Here is a 16,618-nt window from a genome sequence, read left to right as displayed (position 1 = left end):
CAGAGGTCCTTCAGCTGTGTATTGGGTGTCACAGAGGTCCCTTCATCTGTGTATTGGGTGTCACAAAGGTCCCTTCAACTGTGTATTGGGTGTCACAGAGGTCCTTCAGCTGTGTATTGGGTGTCACAGAGGTCCTTCATCTGTGTATTGGGTGTCACAAAGGTCCCTTCAACTGTGTATTGGGTGTCACAGAGGTCCTTCAGCTGTATATTGGGGGTCACAGAGGTCCTTCAGCTGTGAATTAGGTGTCACATAGGTCCCTTCATCTGTGTATTGGGTGTCACAAAGGTCCCTTCAACTGTGTATTGGGTGTCACAGAGGTCCTTCAGCTGTGTATTGGGTGTCACAAAGGTCCCTTCGGCTGTGTATTGGGTGTCACAGAGGTCCTTCAGCTGTGTATTGGGTGTCACAAAGGTCCCTTCGGCTGTGTATTGGGTGTCACAAAGGGCCCTTCATCTGTGTATTGGGTGTCACTAAGGTCCCTTCAACTGTGTATTGGGTGTCACAAAGGTCCCTTCATCTGTGTATTGGGCATCACAGAGGTCCCTTCAGCTGTGTATTGGGTGTCACAGAGGTCCCTTCAGATGGGTGTCACAGAGGTCCCTTCAGCTGTGTAATGGGTGTCACAGAGGTTCCTTGTGCTGTGTGTAGTTGATAACACAGAGGCCCTTCACATGTGTGTTTGATATCATGGAGGCCCTTCTGATGGAAGTTGAGAATCCTGTAATTTTCTGTGTATGGAAGTTTGAAAAGAGTAGATCAGAAATGTTTTTAAACTCAAACTGGAAACGTGAATCAATCAATCATTGGATGAGGAAATCATGTATTAAATCACCTGCTCTTAAAACTACTGTCTGTCAATGTTTCTATTAGCGACATGTAAATTCCTAAATGCTGTCATCAAGCAACTGCTATTATTGGCATAAGGGGCTTATTAACCTGATGTAAAACTCCATATATGCATTACTAACATTTTAGAGGTATTGATATCTTGAGAAGTGCAGTTACTTTTATTAGGGTGTAAATTTCTTCTGAAGCCAAACGAGCATCAATACCTACAGGCCAAATTATTAAGACAGCCATAAATAACATGTTATGAGTTTGTATTTTTATTTACCCTTGGTTAATTTTCTGTATCAGTATTTATGAGGCAGTGCTATTATGAAGAGTTGATCCAGTGAGTTACGTGTGCATGATGCTCCCAGTATTGAGTTCCTGCCATACAATAACTGGTTATATACCCTGCATCAATGTCTGTATGGCAACTTATATCCCTTCGGTTGGCTTTCTGCAGTGTCCTGTCTTAGTTTGGCAGGGATTCCAGGTAGATGTTAGATAAGAAATATTAACACACGACATGATTGATATATGTGTTCTTGTAGCATGTCAAAATGCTTGATATATATTAAGAATGCTATAGCAGTTGCAGCATCAGTGAATTCATTCCATTTATTCACCATCATGCATCCACTCATCTGTAGCTATGGTAAATCAGAATGGTCTGATCATGTTACTCTCATTACATCAAGTCTCCAATATTCAGTAAGACGTATTTCATTGGCTGGTGACAAAACATAGCCAGTGTTTATCAGCTGAGTGTCAACAATATTATACAAGTATGTTATAACAGTAATATGGTACAGTTGCACTATGTAGTTTTATGAAGAAATTGATGAAAATCCTATAATTGTATGCACAGTTGAATGCACATGTATGTGCAGAGATATTCATGTATGTAAGCTGGAGCCTGGAGTAATGTCCAGATTTGCCATGTTGCACTATGACCCAAGATGTGATATATAGGTTATTGTTGTGTGCTATATTGGTGTATAAGTGCCTACTGTCCCTATTGCTATCTCTTCAGCTGGCCGAGTACTATCTGGTAAGTCTTGCTATTGTTCTGCAGCATGTGTAGATATTACTAGTCTTAAATAAATAAATAAATAAATAAATAAATAAATAAATAAATAAATAAATAAATAAATAAATAAATAAATAAATAAATAAATAAATAAATAAATAAATAAATAAATAAATAAATAAATAAATAAATAAATAAATGTTTTTGAAATAATTAATTATTCAAAAACAAAAATAATTAAATATTTAAAAATAAAATTAAGCATTTTAAAAAATCAATCAATTCTGGTCAACCTGCATCATATCACCTTCAGCTTGGAACTACCATTCTGAATGTTATAAGTCATGAGTTAGATGCATGACAAGTGAAGCATCAACATGACTAGTTGATGAAGTTAAATATTTAGATTATTAAGCATTTTGGAAGTCATTAATGACTCCTCAAAGGAAAGATCTAACATGAACCACATCACTAATTACAAGCTGAATTATTTTTGATTCAGAAAGTTCAACTTGTTTTTGTCACAGTTGTGAATTTCTAGAGCGAGGACTGTAATTATTGGAATAAGTCATGTTGATTATCCAATGCATATCAGGAGAAAGCTAAAATAAAGAGCAAATGATTATTGTAAAAGTCTTAATTTACATTTAAAAGATGATTATGTTGTGGCTAATTGATTTGGTTGGGCAGCTGAACACCTGCCCTTCTCCTGTTCATGTAATTGCCCTGAGAATGACTACACCACCTAGACCCATACTCCTCATTTTCAAATGTCAGAATCATGATAGTTCTCAAATCTCATCCAAGAAGGCAAGAAATAGAAATTTGTAATCAATAACACCAAGATAGCATTCTTAATGTTTAGTTGTTGTACTTACTGCTAGCTACTAATCTGAGACGCTAGATCCCACAATAGCTACATAATGTAAAGTGTCTAATACCCTGCAAGTATAATAATGGCCTAATGTGTCCTACTTGGAAACAGTGAATTTGTATAATGAATTTTATACAAAGCATCAGAGCCTATTCCTCTGCAATCTTAGTGCTAAGTTGATAAGTATCATATCTTAGTGTATGTTTACGATAGGAGAAGCGATATGAATCTTTGTGGAATCAGAAACTAAGTAGGTATATATTTGGATATATACAATGAGCAGTTGGTATATACAAGAAGGTATAACCATATTAGGCATGAATGTTGTAGAGTGACATAGAGCATGTTTGGTCATATATGAGTATATTGGGCTACACCAGGCCCAGTCATCTGAAGAGACTGCAATGTGTCGTGCAGAGTTGTGTCCCTTGGAAGTGCCTGAACCTTATGATCACTAGTTTGAATCATGGTTTGGGGTTTGTCCGCTCCATACAATGGGTTTTAATCAACATGGTGGTAAATATATAACACTTGCCTCATTTCGGACATTCCTATGTAGTTGACGCTCCAGTATGACTGAAATACTCTTCAGAGTGACATTAAACCCGACTCACTACCTGTTTAGGAAGTTTAGGCATAGTGAGTGAGTTGAGTTTTACGCCGCACTCAGCAATATTCCAGCTAGATGGCGGCGGTTGTTAGGCCTAGTTTCATCAGCAGGTGATATGAAGGAGATCAAGGTGGTAATCATGGTCACATTGTCACAGGAACTGCTCTGTTAAAAGAGAGGGTTTGTTCGGAGTAAATTTTAAGGATGTATAACTTTAAGTACTGAGGAACTTCGAACATGTATTTATTTTTGAAAGGTTTGAGATGTGTTAATCATCAAACATGGTGATTGAATTAATATGCATGCAAGCCGTAAGCCTGAATTTTCTTCAGGCACAGTTGGGTAGCCGAGTGGTATTTAATCTTTTGCTCATCACATTTCGAATCTCTATGTGAACACAATGTGTGGAGCCAATATCTGGTGTCCCCAGGTTTGATACAGCTGAAATATTGCAGGAAGTTGCATAAAACCATACCCTTTCACTCTGCAACATCATAGGGTCACTAAATGAAATGAAACTAAGATTAAAATTGTAAACATATCTTTAAATCTAATCTTTATACCCATGGTCAAATGAAAAAGAAAAGATTATTAATGGATAGAAAGTTGCTTTGTGCAGTGTTTCTGTGAAGCAGACAATGTTCGTGCTGTTCTGTGGAATATTTTCTTATTACTGACAAGAAATCTTTTGTGAAATTTTCATCTGCAAGCCAACAGAGCATTAACTTATGCCTCAATGTATTTTTATTCATGAATAGCAACTACAGATAAATCGATATGAGCATTTTTAAAAACATTCCACCATGATAATGGAAAATAAATATAAAATCCAGACCACATTGCTTCCAATAGGAAAATAACACAATAACACCCATCTGTCCCAGGCTTGTGATGCGCATTGCTGGAATATTGCTAAAAGCGGCATAAAACTTAACTCACTCACTCACTTATGATGTCCCAGTCCTTATAGCCAAGTTCTTGTACTGAGCCAATGCACGTCTAAAATATTATTTTTTTAGTTGAAACAAATGAAGATACACCCAATACAAGTGATGTAAAATGACACAAGTGAGTATGTTATATGGCTTTAATTTAAAACACAAAGTAATGCTTCTCCATTATGGTCTGTCAGCATTTGTTCCTTTAGAATTTTAAGGTAGTATCCCACCAATACGGTTTCAAACTTAGTTTAGGGATAACAGAACAATGATAACATACCTTAATATTCAAATCACAATATGATCATCTCCCAATATAAGGCTTTGAGAGTAATTTTGGGATCTGATCATGTTAGGATAAAAACTAATGAAGAATGTAGGTACTTCCCAGTATAAGCCAGTTAATGCATGAGTGCAGTTTGTGTAGAGGATGATGAAAACTTGCTTTGAAGGTGCATTGAACCAGTATTTGATCTGGTGACATTAAGTCATACCAGTGTCTGCCAGTAGATAACACGTTGTTAATCATCAGCCTGTTGTATAAGCCTCCATAACAACCTGCCAGATGAGGAAGCTGTGTAGATGCTCGTGTATCCTGTACAAGTAGTTCTAGCATTATTGTCCCTTTCACACCATGTGTGTAGACATGATATACAGATCCCTCACCTATGGAGTAAAGGTTTGTTTAGATTGAACATGGTGTGTTTTGAAAGACTGTTGTACGTTCTACTAAACATTGTTGGGCATGGCTTACTGATGGTGAAAGATTCTTGCCACCTGGTTCCGTGTTTCCTTGCACTCCTCTTTGACAGCTAGACTATGTGAACTAGCACTGCAGAAAGGCATCCTGTAACCATAGTGACCTAATATGGTTTTCTGCCAATGGTGTGGAACCTCCATTAACACTTGTGTCTGGTAGTTCTTCGGTCTTTGTTTGTACATGGGGCTGTTATGTGGCTATGTTGACTCGGACTCCACCTTCAATGGATGACTGTTGTTGTTTAACTAGAGACGATGGAAATTCAGTTTATTTGTATTTGTTGTGCTCCTATTTTTATATCATTGCTGTCTGTCATTGTATGAGTGTGTATGTTTGTCGACACATTTCAGATTGTTTGAGAAACTTTGTACAAGACACACACTGGAAACAAACACTAGTTTGCTCTTGCTTACTAAGCCTGGCATGTTGAATGTTGACAGACATTTGCCTCTGATGATGTCTTGAAAAGATTTCAAATGATGACTAACTGAACTGCAATTTCTTAAAACGTTTTTGAAACTATGATCAAATTAACTGTGTTCCCACATCCAGACACAAATATTTCAGGCAAAGTTGCACCCTACTTCATCTTTCTAAGATAGACAAAGTGACAAATGTATTTTTTGTTGTTGCAGTGTAAACAAATACTTGCTGTTTATAAATAAATAGTCCCTGTAAGTTTACCTGACAGCTATTGTCATCCATTGTCAGCTTGTCTGGGCAAAGCCCAGGTGAGCTTACATCATCATGATGATCAAGTGTTTGATGCTTGTCTATCATCGTCGTCTTCTCTGAAACCACTGGCCCTGTGATGCTGATACTCTCCAGTCTGAACATCAAGTGTTTGGTGCTTGTCTATCATCGTCGTCTTCTCTGAAACCACTGGCCCTGTGATGCTGATACTCTCCAGTCTGAACATCAAGTGTTTGGTGCTTGTCTATCATCGTCGTCTTCTCTGAAACCACTGGCCCTGTGATGCTGATACTCTCCAGTCTGAACATCAAGTGTTTGGTGCTTGTCTATCATCGTGATGCTGATACTCTCCAGTCTGAACATCTAGTGTTTGGTGCTTGTCTATCATCGTCGCCACTGGCCCTGTGATGCTGATACTAGTCATCAAGTGTTTGGTGCTTGTCTATCATCTCGAAACCACTGGCCCTGTGATGCTGATACACTCCAGTCTGAACATCAAGTGTTTGGTGCTTGTCTATCATCGTCATCTTCTCTGAAACCACTGGCCCTGTGATGCTGATACTCTCCAGTCTGAATCATCATCAGTGTTTGGTGCTTGTCTATCATCAAACCACTGGCCCTGTGATGCTGATACTCTCCAGTCTGAACATCAAGTGTTTGGTGCTTGTCTATCATCGTCCTCTGAAACCACTGGCCCTGTGATGCTGATACACTCCAGTCTGAACATCAAGTGTTTGGTGCTTGTCTATCATCGTCGTCTTCTCTGAAACCACTGGCCCTGTGATGCTGATACTCTCCAGTCTGAACATCTAAGTGTTTGGTGCTTGTCTATCATCGTCATCTTCTCTTCTCTGAAACCACTGGCCCTGTGATGCTGATACTCTCCAGTCTGAACATCAAGTGTTTGGTGCTTGTCTATCATCGTCTGTCTTCTGAAACCACTGGCCCTGTGATGCTGATACTCTCCAGTCTGAACATCAAGTGTTTGGTGCTTGTCTATCATCGTCGTCTTCTCTGAAACCACTGGCCCTGTGATGCTGATACTCTCCAGTCTGAACATCAAGTGTTTGGTGCTTGTCTATCATCGTCGTCTTCTCTGAAACCACTGGCCCTGTGATGCTGATACTCTCCAGTCTGAACATCAAGTGTTTGGTGCTTGTCTATCATCGTCGTCTTCTCTGAAACCACTGGCCCTGTGATGCTGATACTCTCCAGTCTGAACATCAAGTGTTTGGTGCTTGTCTATCATCGTCTTCTTCTCTGAAACCACTGGCCCTGTGATGCTGTGACTCTCCAGTCTGAACATCAAGTGTTTGGTGCTTGTCTATCATCGTCGTCTTCTCTGAAACCACTGGCCCTGTGATGCTGTGACTCTCCAGTCTGAACATCCATGTAAAATTCATCTGATGTACTACTCAAAAGAAATAAAAGAACTCCCTTATCAGTTTCACATGACTACAGGTAATCTGTCATGCCTGCAAGATTAACAATAGTCACAAATAATTAATATACCTGGTGATCTTTCATTTCTTGTAGTAGTACGTTTTTAAATAGTGATAATATTTGTGAAAATCATTGTACATTATCTTCTCCTCAAAGGCAACAAGGTGCAGAAAGCAAAAAGAAACATGCATGCAAATTTCAAGCAGTTTCAAATTTCAAATCAGTGTTAAGTTTTAGCAGTTGAATATGATCCTGGATCTCCCAGAACCCCAAGGAATTAAAACTGTATGTAAATGACAATAAACAAATCCTAATCAGCAAATATCATATTCAACATTTAGCTCAGGCCATTGTTGTAAAAAAGATGACTTTCCTTAACTAGTTTAGTTCATTGAATTCAAGAAGGTTTTTACATCTCCTTCTCAAATGGCACAAGTCCAAATAAATTGAAACTGTGAAAGTTTAACTTTGCAAGTGGAAGCAATGTTAGATATTACTTCTGAAATTGTTGTAGATACAACAGTGTTGTTGCAGTTTGTTTATTTATATATTTGTTTATACAGAAAGTAAGGAAATGTTGCATCAAAGATTATCACTTCTGATGATAAAACAGTTTTAATTTTGGTGAGTTTTCTGAAGGGCATGGATAGATATATATAGGCATGGATGGTCTTATGAAGCATATAACATCCATCCATCCATCTGTCCATCCATCCACACACACATGAGCTACAGTGCCATTGAGCTGACTTTCTTTTGAAGTTCTACATGATGTATCAATGAAATATACTTGTCATCCAACCACAACTCAACTCAACCCAAATATTGCTGGAACAATGCTGATGTGATGCAACACTCAACTGTCATCCACCCAAAACAGTTTGAAAGAAGAGCATATGTGAAGATATGGAGGCAGATTTAATTAAGTTTTTATGAAAGTGTACATTTTATTTTTTTGTTTTGTTGTTGGCATTTTTAAAATTCTTTTGAAAAATATACGTTTGAAGATTAACATTCCTGGCTTTGATTTCATCTGTGGAATCACCTCAAGCGCAGTTTGTGAATACAAACATGGCTACTAAAGGCAGCTGCTGTTTCCTCCTCTGCCAAAGTGCTATCTGATTAGAGGAATTGGCTAAGCACAAAATAATGGGTGAAAACGACCCTATGTTCAGTGCTGACTCCGATAAATATGATAGCATGATAGTTCTGTAGAACACAGGGACCATTTTATTTCATCACCAGCTTTTAAATCAATCTAAAAGTTGTTTATAGTTCACAGTTAGATTACCATCAAAACACCGAGTTCATTGTGACATGGTATTTGATTTGTTCCTTTTCCAGATTCCTTATGAATACATGAATACATTTATTCACAGATGCATTCATTTAATCATGAATTCTATTATTCCCTGCCTTGCAACAGAAAATACAAATGCATTTTGAATGATTTTCTTTTCAGGAAATATTTTTAGTAACATTCTTTGGCCTGGAGTACGCAATCCGCCTGTGGTCCGCAGGATGCAGAAGCAAATACATGGGGCTGAAAGGACGGATCCGCTTTGCCAGGAAGCCCATCTCCATCATAGGTAAGTCCAGCTTCTTGTTAATAGTATGGTACATGCGGTTTTGAAAGATTTACCCAAAACATCAATCTACAGTGGTTTGACAATGGCCACAAATAATTTTCTTCTAAAGTCAAATTTGACATGTTGGTTTTGCTTGTTGTTGAACCTGTTGTTGAACCCCTGATCCTGAAACAATTAAGTGTCTCTGTCTCAGAACTTCCCCTGATCTACCAAACAGTGTCTCTGTATACAGACCTCCCCTGATCCATCAAACAGTGTCTCTGTATACAGACCTCCCCCTGATCCATCAAACAGTGTCTCTGTCTCAGAACTTCCCCTGATCCACCAAACAGTGTCTCTGTATACAGAACTCCCCTGACCCATCAAACAGTGTCTCTGTCTCAGAACTTCCCCTGATCCACCAAACAGTGTCTCTGTGCACAGACCTCTCCAGGTCCACCAAACAGTGTCTCTGTACATAGACCTTCCCCCTGATCCACCAAACAGTGTCTCTGTACACAGACCTTCCCCCTGATCCACCAAACAGTGTCTCTGTGCACAGACCTCTCCATAGTCCACCAAACAGTGGTCCATCCAAAACAGTGTCTCTGTACACAGACCTTCCCCTGATCCACCAAACAGTGTCTCTGTACACAGACCTTCCCCTGATCCACCAAACAGTGTCTCTGTACACAGACCTCCCCCTGATCCACCAAACAGTGTCTCTGTACACAGACCTCCCCTGATCCACCAAACAGTGTCTCTGTACACAGACCTCCCCATTCACCAAACAGTGTCTCTGTACACAGACCTCACAGATCTTCCTGAGCCATCAAACAGAGCCATCAAACAGTGTCTCTGTACACAGACCTTCCCCTGATCCATCAAACAGTGTCTCTGTACACAGATCTTCCCCTGATTCACCTCTCCCTGTTCACACAGACCTCCCCTTAATAAAACAGTGTCTCTGTACACAGACCTCCCTTTAAATCAAACAGTGTCTCTGTACACAGACCTTCCCCTGATCCATCAAACAGTGTCTCTGTAAACAGATCTCCCCTGATTCACCAAACAGTGTCTCTGTACACAGACCTTCCCCTGATCCATCAAACAGTGTCTCTGTACACAGATCTTCCCCTGATTCACCAAACAGTGTCTCTGTACACAGACCTTCCCCTGAGCCATCAAACAGTGTCTCTGTACACAGATCTTCCCCTGATTCACCAAACAGTGTCTCTGTACACAGACCTTCCCCCTGAGCCATCAAACAGTGTCTCTGCATGCAAAGCTTTCCTCCTGATCCCCCTAACAGTGTGTCTGCAATTCTGCAGTGTTATTTCTTGCAGCCTCAAATGGATTACTTGAAGAATTTAGTTTTTAGAATTTACAAATAAAAACAGCTGGTAAAGGGTTAAACTTCAACTAGGAAAATACATTCTTTATATGAATCCTTGTCCAGCATACCAAGTGTTGTAAAGGCCTGCCCAAGGGACATTCCTGCAGTGAAAGTATTGATGGCTTGATGAGAATAAATCAGTGTCACGTTAAAATATCATTTACTGAGATGGAAACTGTCCTGGACTGTCAAAAATATAAAATGATTTAGAACAAGTGTAATACAATGAGAGACTAGTATTCCTCAAGTTCTATCCATAATGGACCTACATTTCAAGTGTTGACTGCAGCAGGCAATGTATGCACCATAGAAAGACATTATCTTTAAGGTCTGACAAGAAATACAGGAGATGGTCATTTAGATATATGTAAGGTGCTGGTCGATGCGAACACATTACTAGTGGAACAGTTGTATAGCCAGTGTCTTGCAGTGGATAGGTAATATGAAGTCAGTCACCTGGGTTCATGTCTTTAGAACATAACTGTTGGCACATTGATGTCAAGAGCAGCAGGAAAATAATCTGAAGGTTCCCAGTCAGGTTTTTCAAGTAGATGAGGAGGGTCAGTTTTATTCTAGGCTAAAATCAAAGCAAGACAAATCAGCTCATGTTCTAGTTAAATTAGAATGTTCTGTATCAACTGAGTCTGGACCAGACAGTCCAGTGATATGAGCAACCATTCACATCATCGGGATCAATGACATGCCACAAAGTAACCAAGCTTAAGCCAACTTACGTACACGCGTACACACACATAAATACATGAACGTGTACACACACATAAATACATGAACGCATACACACACATAAATACATGAACACATACACACACATAAATACATGAACACGTACACACATAAATACATAAATACATAAATACGAACCGCATACACACACATAAATACATGAACACATACACACACATAAATACATGAACACGTACACACACATAAATACATGAACACATACACACACATAAATACATGAACACATACACACACATAAATACATGAACACGTACACACACATAAATACATGATACACACAAAATACATGAACACATACACACATACGAACACATAAATACATGAACCATACATGAACACAAATACATAAATACATGAACACACACATACACATAAATGCATGAACACGTACACACACATAAATACATGAACACACACATAAATACATGAACACGCCACACACACATAAATACATGAACACATGAACACACACATAAATAATGAACACATACACACACATAAATACATGAACACATACACACACACATACACATACATGAACACATGCACACATAAATGCATGAACCGCATTACACACACACATAAATACATGAACACGCACACACACATAAATGCACAACACATAACATAAATACATGAACACGCATACATACACATAAATGCATGAACACGTACACACACATACGCATAAATACATGAACACATACACATGAACACAGACGCACACACACATAAATACATGAACACATACACACACATAAATACATGAACACATACACACACATAAATACATGAACACATACACACACATAAATACATGAACACGTACACACACATAAATACATGAACACATACACACACATAAATACATGAACACATACACACACATAAATACATGAACACATACACACACATAAATACATGAACACATACACACACATAAATACATGAACACGTACACACACATAAATACATGAACACATACACACACATAAATACATGAACACATGCATGAACACACACACATAAATACATGAACACATACACACACATAAATACATGAACACATACACACACATAAATACATGAACACGTACACACACATAAATACATGAACACATACACACACATAAATACATGAACACATACACACACATAAATACATGAACACATAAATACATGAACACATACACATAAATACATGAACACATACACACACATAAATACATGAACACACATACATACACATAAATACATGAACACACATATGCACATAAATACATGAACACATAGATACATAAATACATGAACACATACACACACATAAATACATGAACACATACACACATAAATGCATGAACACATACACACACATAAATACATGAACACATACACACACATAAATACATGAACACATACACACACATAAATACATGAACACATACACACACATAAATACATGAACACATACACACACATAAATACATGAACACATACACACACATAAATACATGAACACATAAATACATGAACATAAAATACATGAACACATACACACACATAAATGCATGAACACATACATACATGCATAAATACATGAACACATAGATGCATACACATAAAATACATGAACACGTGCACACACATAAATACATGAACACACACACACATAAATACAACAACGTTACACACATAAATACATGAACACACACACATAAATACATGAGGCCACAACAGTGTCACAGTAGTATCCTCACTTCATTTGGCTCCTGGAAACAATAATTAGTAAAAACAGGATTCTTCTTCTCCATACTGTGTACTGAAGGTGAGCTACCAACCTGTTTCAGTTGTGTTCCTCGAGTGACTGGAAAACATGCAGCCAATGTGACAGATTAGGGTTAATTATTGTTGTTCAGGGACATGATTTGTAATAAATCAAGAAAGGACTGTTAACTTTGTTTCTTCACGGGTTTCCAGTAGACATTCATTTGAGCCAGCCTTTGCATAATTTGTCACATCAGCTTAGGGGCTGGTAAACGTACTCCTGCCCTTGATGCCGGATGTGCTTTCTGTGTTTACATGTGTCACAGAAAGAATAACTGTATTCAGTGTACATCTTAATAGACACGAAGAGGAAATTAGAGGCAATACATGTCACAGAGTGAATAATCTTGTGTGATGTTTTTATAAAGTGTTTGGGCAAATCAATACCGAAAATCACATTTCTGTGCAAGATTGCCAATGTGATTTCACATTTCCCTGAACCTCTGGGCGATTACTTTTTGTCTCCCCTTTGTGGTCATTTTTTCTCAGTATTGATTGAGTTTGGCAAAAAGAATCCCTTGTCACTTCAGTGGAAGGCTGGCAACCCAAGGTGAAGGTCATCCTCCTCATCTCTGATATTTCACTCAATCATCAGGAGGGGTCTCATACCAACTTTTAATCAAATGTCATAGTTATATTGATTAAATGCAAATTATAATATGTCTTGTATGTCATGTGGCAATAAAATAGGAAAGCAGAGAAAAGATTCAATGTTCTTTATAACTCGCCTAAATGTCTGATGTTATCGCTTGTATGATCCATCCGGCAACCATCGTCTTCAAACTGTTTACTTAAAACAAATGTCCTTTCATTAAGTGAAGATAGTCATGTGAAATATCCCTTACACTTCCCTTCCAAGAGAAATAATTTATTGCCTTTCCAGTGTTGATATATAAACCAAGGTATTTTACTGTCGTCTTTGAATGGCATTTAGAAGTGATACACATAAAAGGTGAAAGTTTATGGAAGTCAACTACTTTATTACAAGGAACATGACAGTTCAGAGTATTTTCTTACTAATTCATCAGCTGAATGCAAAACTAGGAAGCAACTATCTATAAAAGTACATGTACAACAGTGATAAGCTTGACTTTATTACAAGGAACATGACAGTTCAGGCATAAATAGAGTATTTGATAACATGGACTGGTCATAGTGAAGACATGGAAGCCAGCACAGATAATTAAATTAATAAGTCATCATGTCTAGCTGGTTGGTATCTCCTGATGGCTGGTTGGTATCTCCTGATCCTGATGCTATGACCTCTTGTAGCTTCCTTGGTTATGGTCTGTAGCTGGTTGGTATCTCCTGATGGCTATGACCTCTTGTAGCTTCCTTGGTTATGGTCTCTAGCTGGTTGGTATCTCCTGATGGCTATGACCTCTTGTAGCTTCCTTGGTTATGGTCTGTAGCTGGTTGGTATCTCCTGATGGCTATGACCTCTTGGTAGCTTCCCTGGTTATGGTCTCTAGCTGGTTGGTATCTCCTGATGGCTATGACCTCTTGTAGCTTCCTTGGTTATGGTCTGTAGCTGGTTGGTATCTCCTGATGGCTATGACCTCTTGTAGCTTCCTTGGTTATGGTCTCTAGCTGGTTGGTATCTCCTGATGGCTATGACCTCTTGTAGCTTCCTTGGTTATGGTCTGTAGCTGGTTGGTATCTCCTGATGGCTATGACCTCTTGTAGCTTCCTTGGTTATGGTCTGTAGCTGGTTGGTATCTCCTGATGGCTATGACCTCTTGTAGCTTCCCTGGTTATGGTCTGTAGCTGGTTGGTATCTCCTGATGGCTATGACCTCTTGTAGCTTCCTTGGTTATGGTCTGTAGCTGGTTGGTATCTCCTGATGGCTATGACCTCTTGTAGCTTCCTTGGTTATGGTCTCTAGCTGGTTGGTATCTCCTGATGGCTATGACCTCTTGTAGCTTCCTTGGTTATGGTCTGTAGCTGGTTGGTATCTCCTGATGGCTATGACCTCTTGTAGCTTCCTTGGTTATCATGTCTCTAGCTGGTTGGTATCTCCTGATGGCTATGACCTCTTGTAGCTTCCTTGGTTATGGTCTGTAGCTGGTTGGTATCTCCTGATGGCTATGACCTCTTGTAGCTTCCTTGGTTATGGTCTGTAGCTGGTTGGTATCTCCTGATGGCTATGACCTCTTGTAGCTTCCCTGGTTATGGTCTCTAGCTGGTTGGTATCTCCTGATGGCTATGACCTCTTGTAGCTTCCTTGGACATACTTGTTGTTGGTGGACAGGAAAGTGGCTTCACACATGATGGCATGGTCTTGGTTCTTGCTGATGTGTTCGGAAAATGGCAGATTTCAGGTTGAGTTTGTGGACAGATGTCTGGTGTTATTGAAGTCTGGTGGTGGAGGGTTTAAGGGTTTCACCAATGTATGTGTCACCACAACTGTTGGGGGATTGAGCTGCTGGTGTCTCTGCCACTGGCATGCAGGCGAGTCTTGAGAGTCTTGCTTCTAGTGTAGGTGACATCTATATTGGCTTTGTTCTTCACAAAACTTCTAAAGCCTGTGGGTCATGATGGCATTTCTTTCATTTTGAATATAGTGTATAAGTATTATGTACTTTGGATCTGTTTGGCCTTTCTTTGTCCTTATGTTCATCCTTGGGAAGATGAGGGTTAGAATTCAGCAGCCCATGCTTGTTTTAAGCGGTAACTAACTGGTGACATGGTTTACACATGGTTCACACATGGTTTACACATGGTTTACACATGTCATCATGTTCCAGTTGAGGACATTCATAGTCTTGATGTCAATTACTGGATTATCTGATCCAGACTCGATTATCTAATTCATATGGCTGGAATATTGGTGAGTGTAGCATTAAACAGCCCACAAAGTGCCTTTCAGCATCTCAAAAACAAGTTCATTTCAAAGTATATGATTCAGATTTAAGTTTACCAGTACATAATGGGCTCATGAAAGATTAGAATGCTCCAATTTTATATATTTCCACTGTTGAAAACCATTTTCAAAAAAACAAATTTATTTGTCGGTTGAGTTGATGTTTGTTGTTTAACACCACACTCAGCAATATGGCTGGAAATAGTTGAGGCTGAACCAGACAATCCAGTGTTCAAATTATGATCATTGATCTACGCAATTGGGATATGATGACATATGTCAACCAATTCACAGTAGTTCTGAGAAATTGATCAGTGTGGTCTCATGTCAGTTTTAGTCTTATCAGTTTGGGCAGTTTATTCGTAATACAGGATAACTTCTATGTTTGGTGGTAGTTTTCCCCATATCATATTTTAACATGTTCTATTTATATTCTACTCAAAATTGATCCAGTTCCCAGTGGAACGTACATTACACTATATGTATTGAAGTTAATCTGCGGAGTTGCTACAACACCTGCAATGAACTGTGCACATGCACACACGCATGCACGCAGTGGAAGCACACACACACACATTCTCAAACAGCTGTATCCGCCCCTGTAAAGGTATGACAACTACTATCATAAGATGGATCAAAAGAGGATTAAGTAAAGTTATTTGTGAAAATGTGTACATGTATTATACAATAAACAAGAACAGGTTACTGTGGTTTGAAGATTTATGTTTTTCATATTGTGTTTTTTCAGATTTGATGGTTGTGGTGGCGTCATGTGTGGTGTTTACAATTGGATCTGAAGGCCAGGTGTTTGCCACATCAGCAATAAGGTGAGTTTGCAATCAGATCTGAAGGAACATTCTTTGCCACACCAGCCATATGGTGAGTTTAAAATCAGATGTGAAGGCCTGGGCCTAGATTTTCGAAGCTCTCTTAGTGCTAAGATAGTCGTAAGTTAATGTTATGCATGGCACTTATGACTATCTTAGCGCTAAGAGTGCTTCGAAAATCTAAGCCCAGGTGATT

The 16,618-nt window shown here is 38.8% G+C and overlaps 1 protein-coding gene across 1 annotated transcript in view; it reads left to right on the top strand.

Moving 5' to 3' along the window:
* The window catches only part of LOC124287579 (potassium voltage-gated channel subfamily KQT member 1-like), a 137,506-nt gene that overhangs the window by 62,661 nt on the left and 58,227 nt on the right, over positions 1-16,618 (top strand). The window contains exons 4-6 of the mRNA XM_046724068.1: positions 1,865-1,882; positions 8,642-8,768; positions 16,344-16,422. Of these exons, the coding sequence (XP_046580024.1) occupies positions 1,865-1,882; positions 8,642-8,768; positions 16,344-16,422 (224 nt within the window). The remainder of the gene's footprint in view (positions 1-1,864; positions 1,883-8,641; positions 8,769-16,343; positions 16,423-16,618) is intronic.

Source organism: Haliotis rubra, unplaced genomic scaffold (assembly GCF_003918875.1).
Source record: "Haliotis rubra isolate DU_JTF1 unplaced genomic scaffold, ASM391887v1 Scf401, whole genome shotgun sequence".
NCBI lineage: Eukaryota > Metazoa > Mollusca > Gastropoda > Lepetellida > Haliotidae > Haliotis > Haliotis rubra.
Note: the sequence above shows the minus strand (reverse complement) of the source record. Positions and strands in the feature narration are given on the sequence as shown.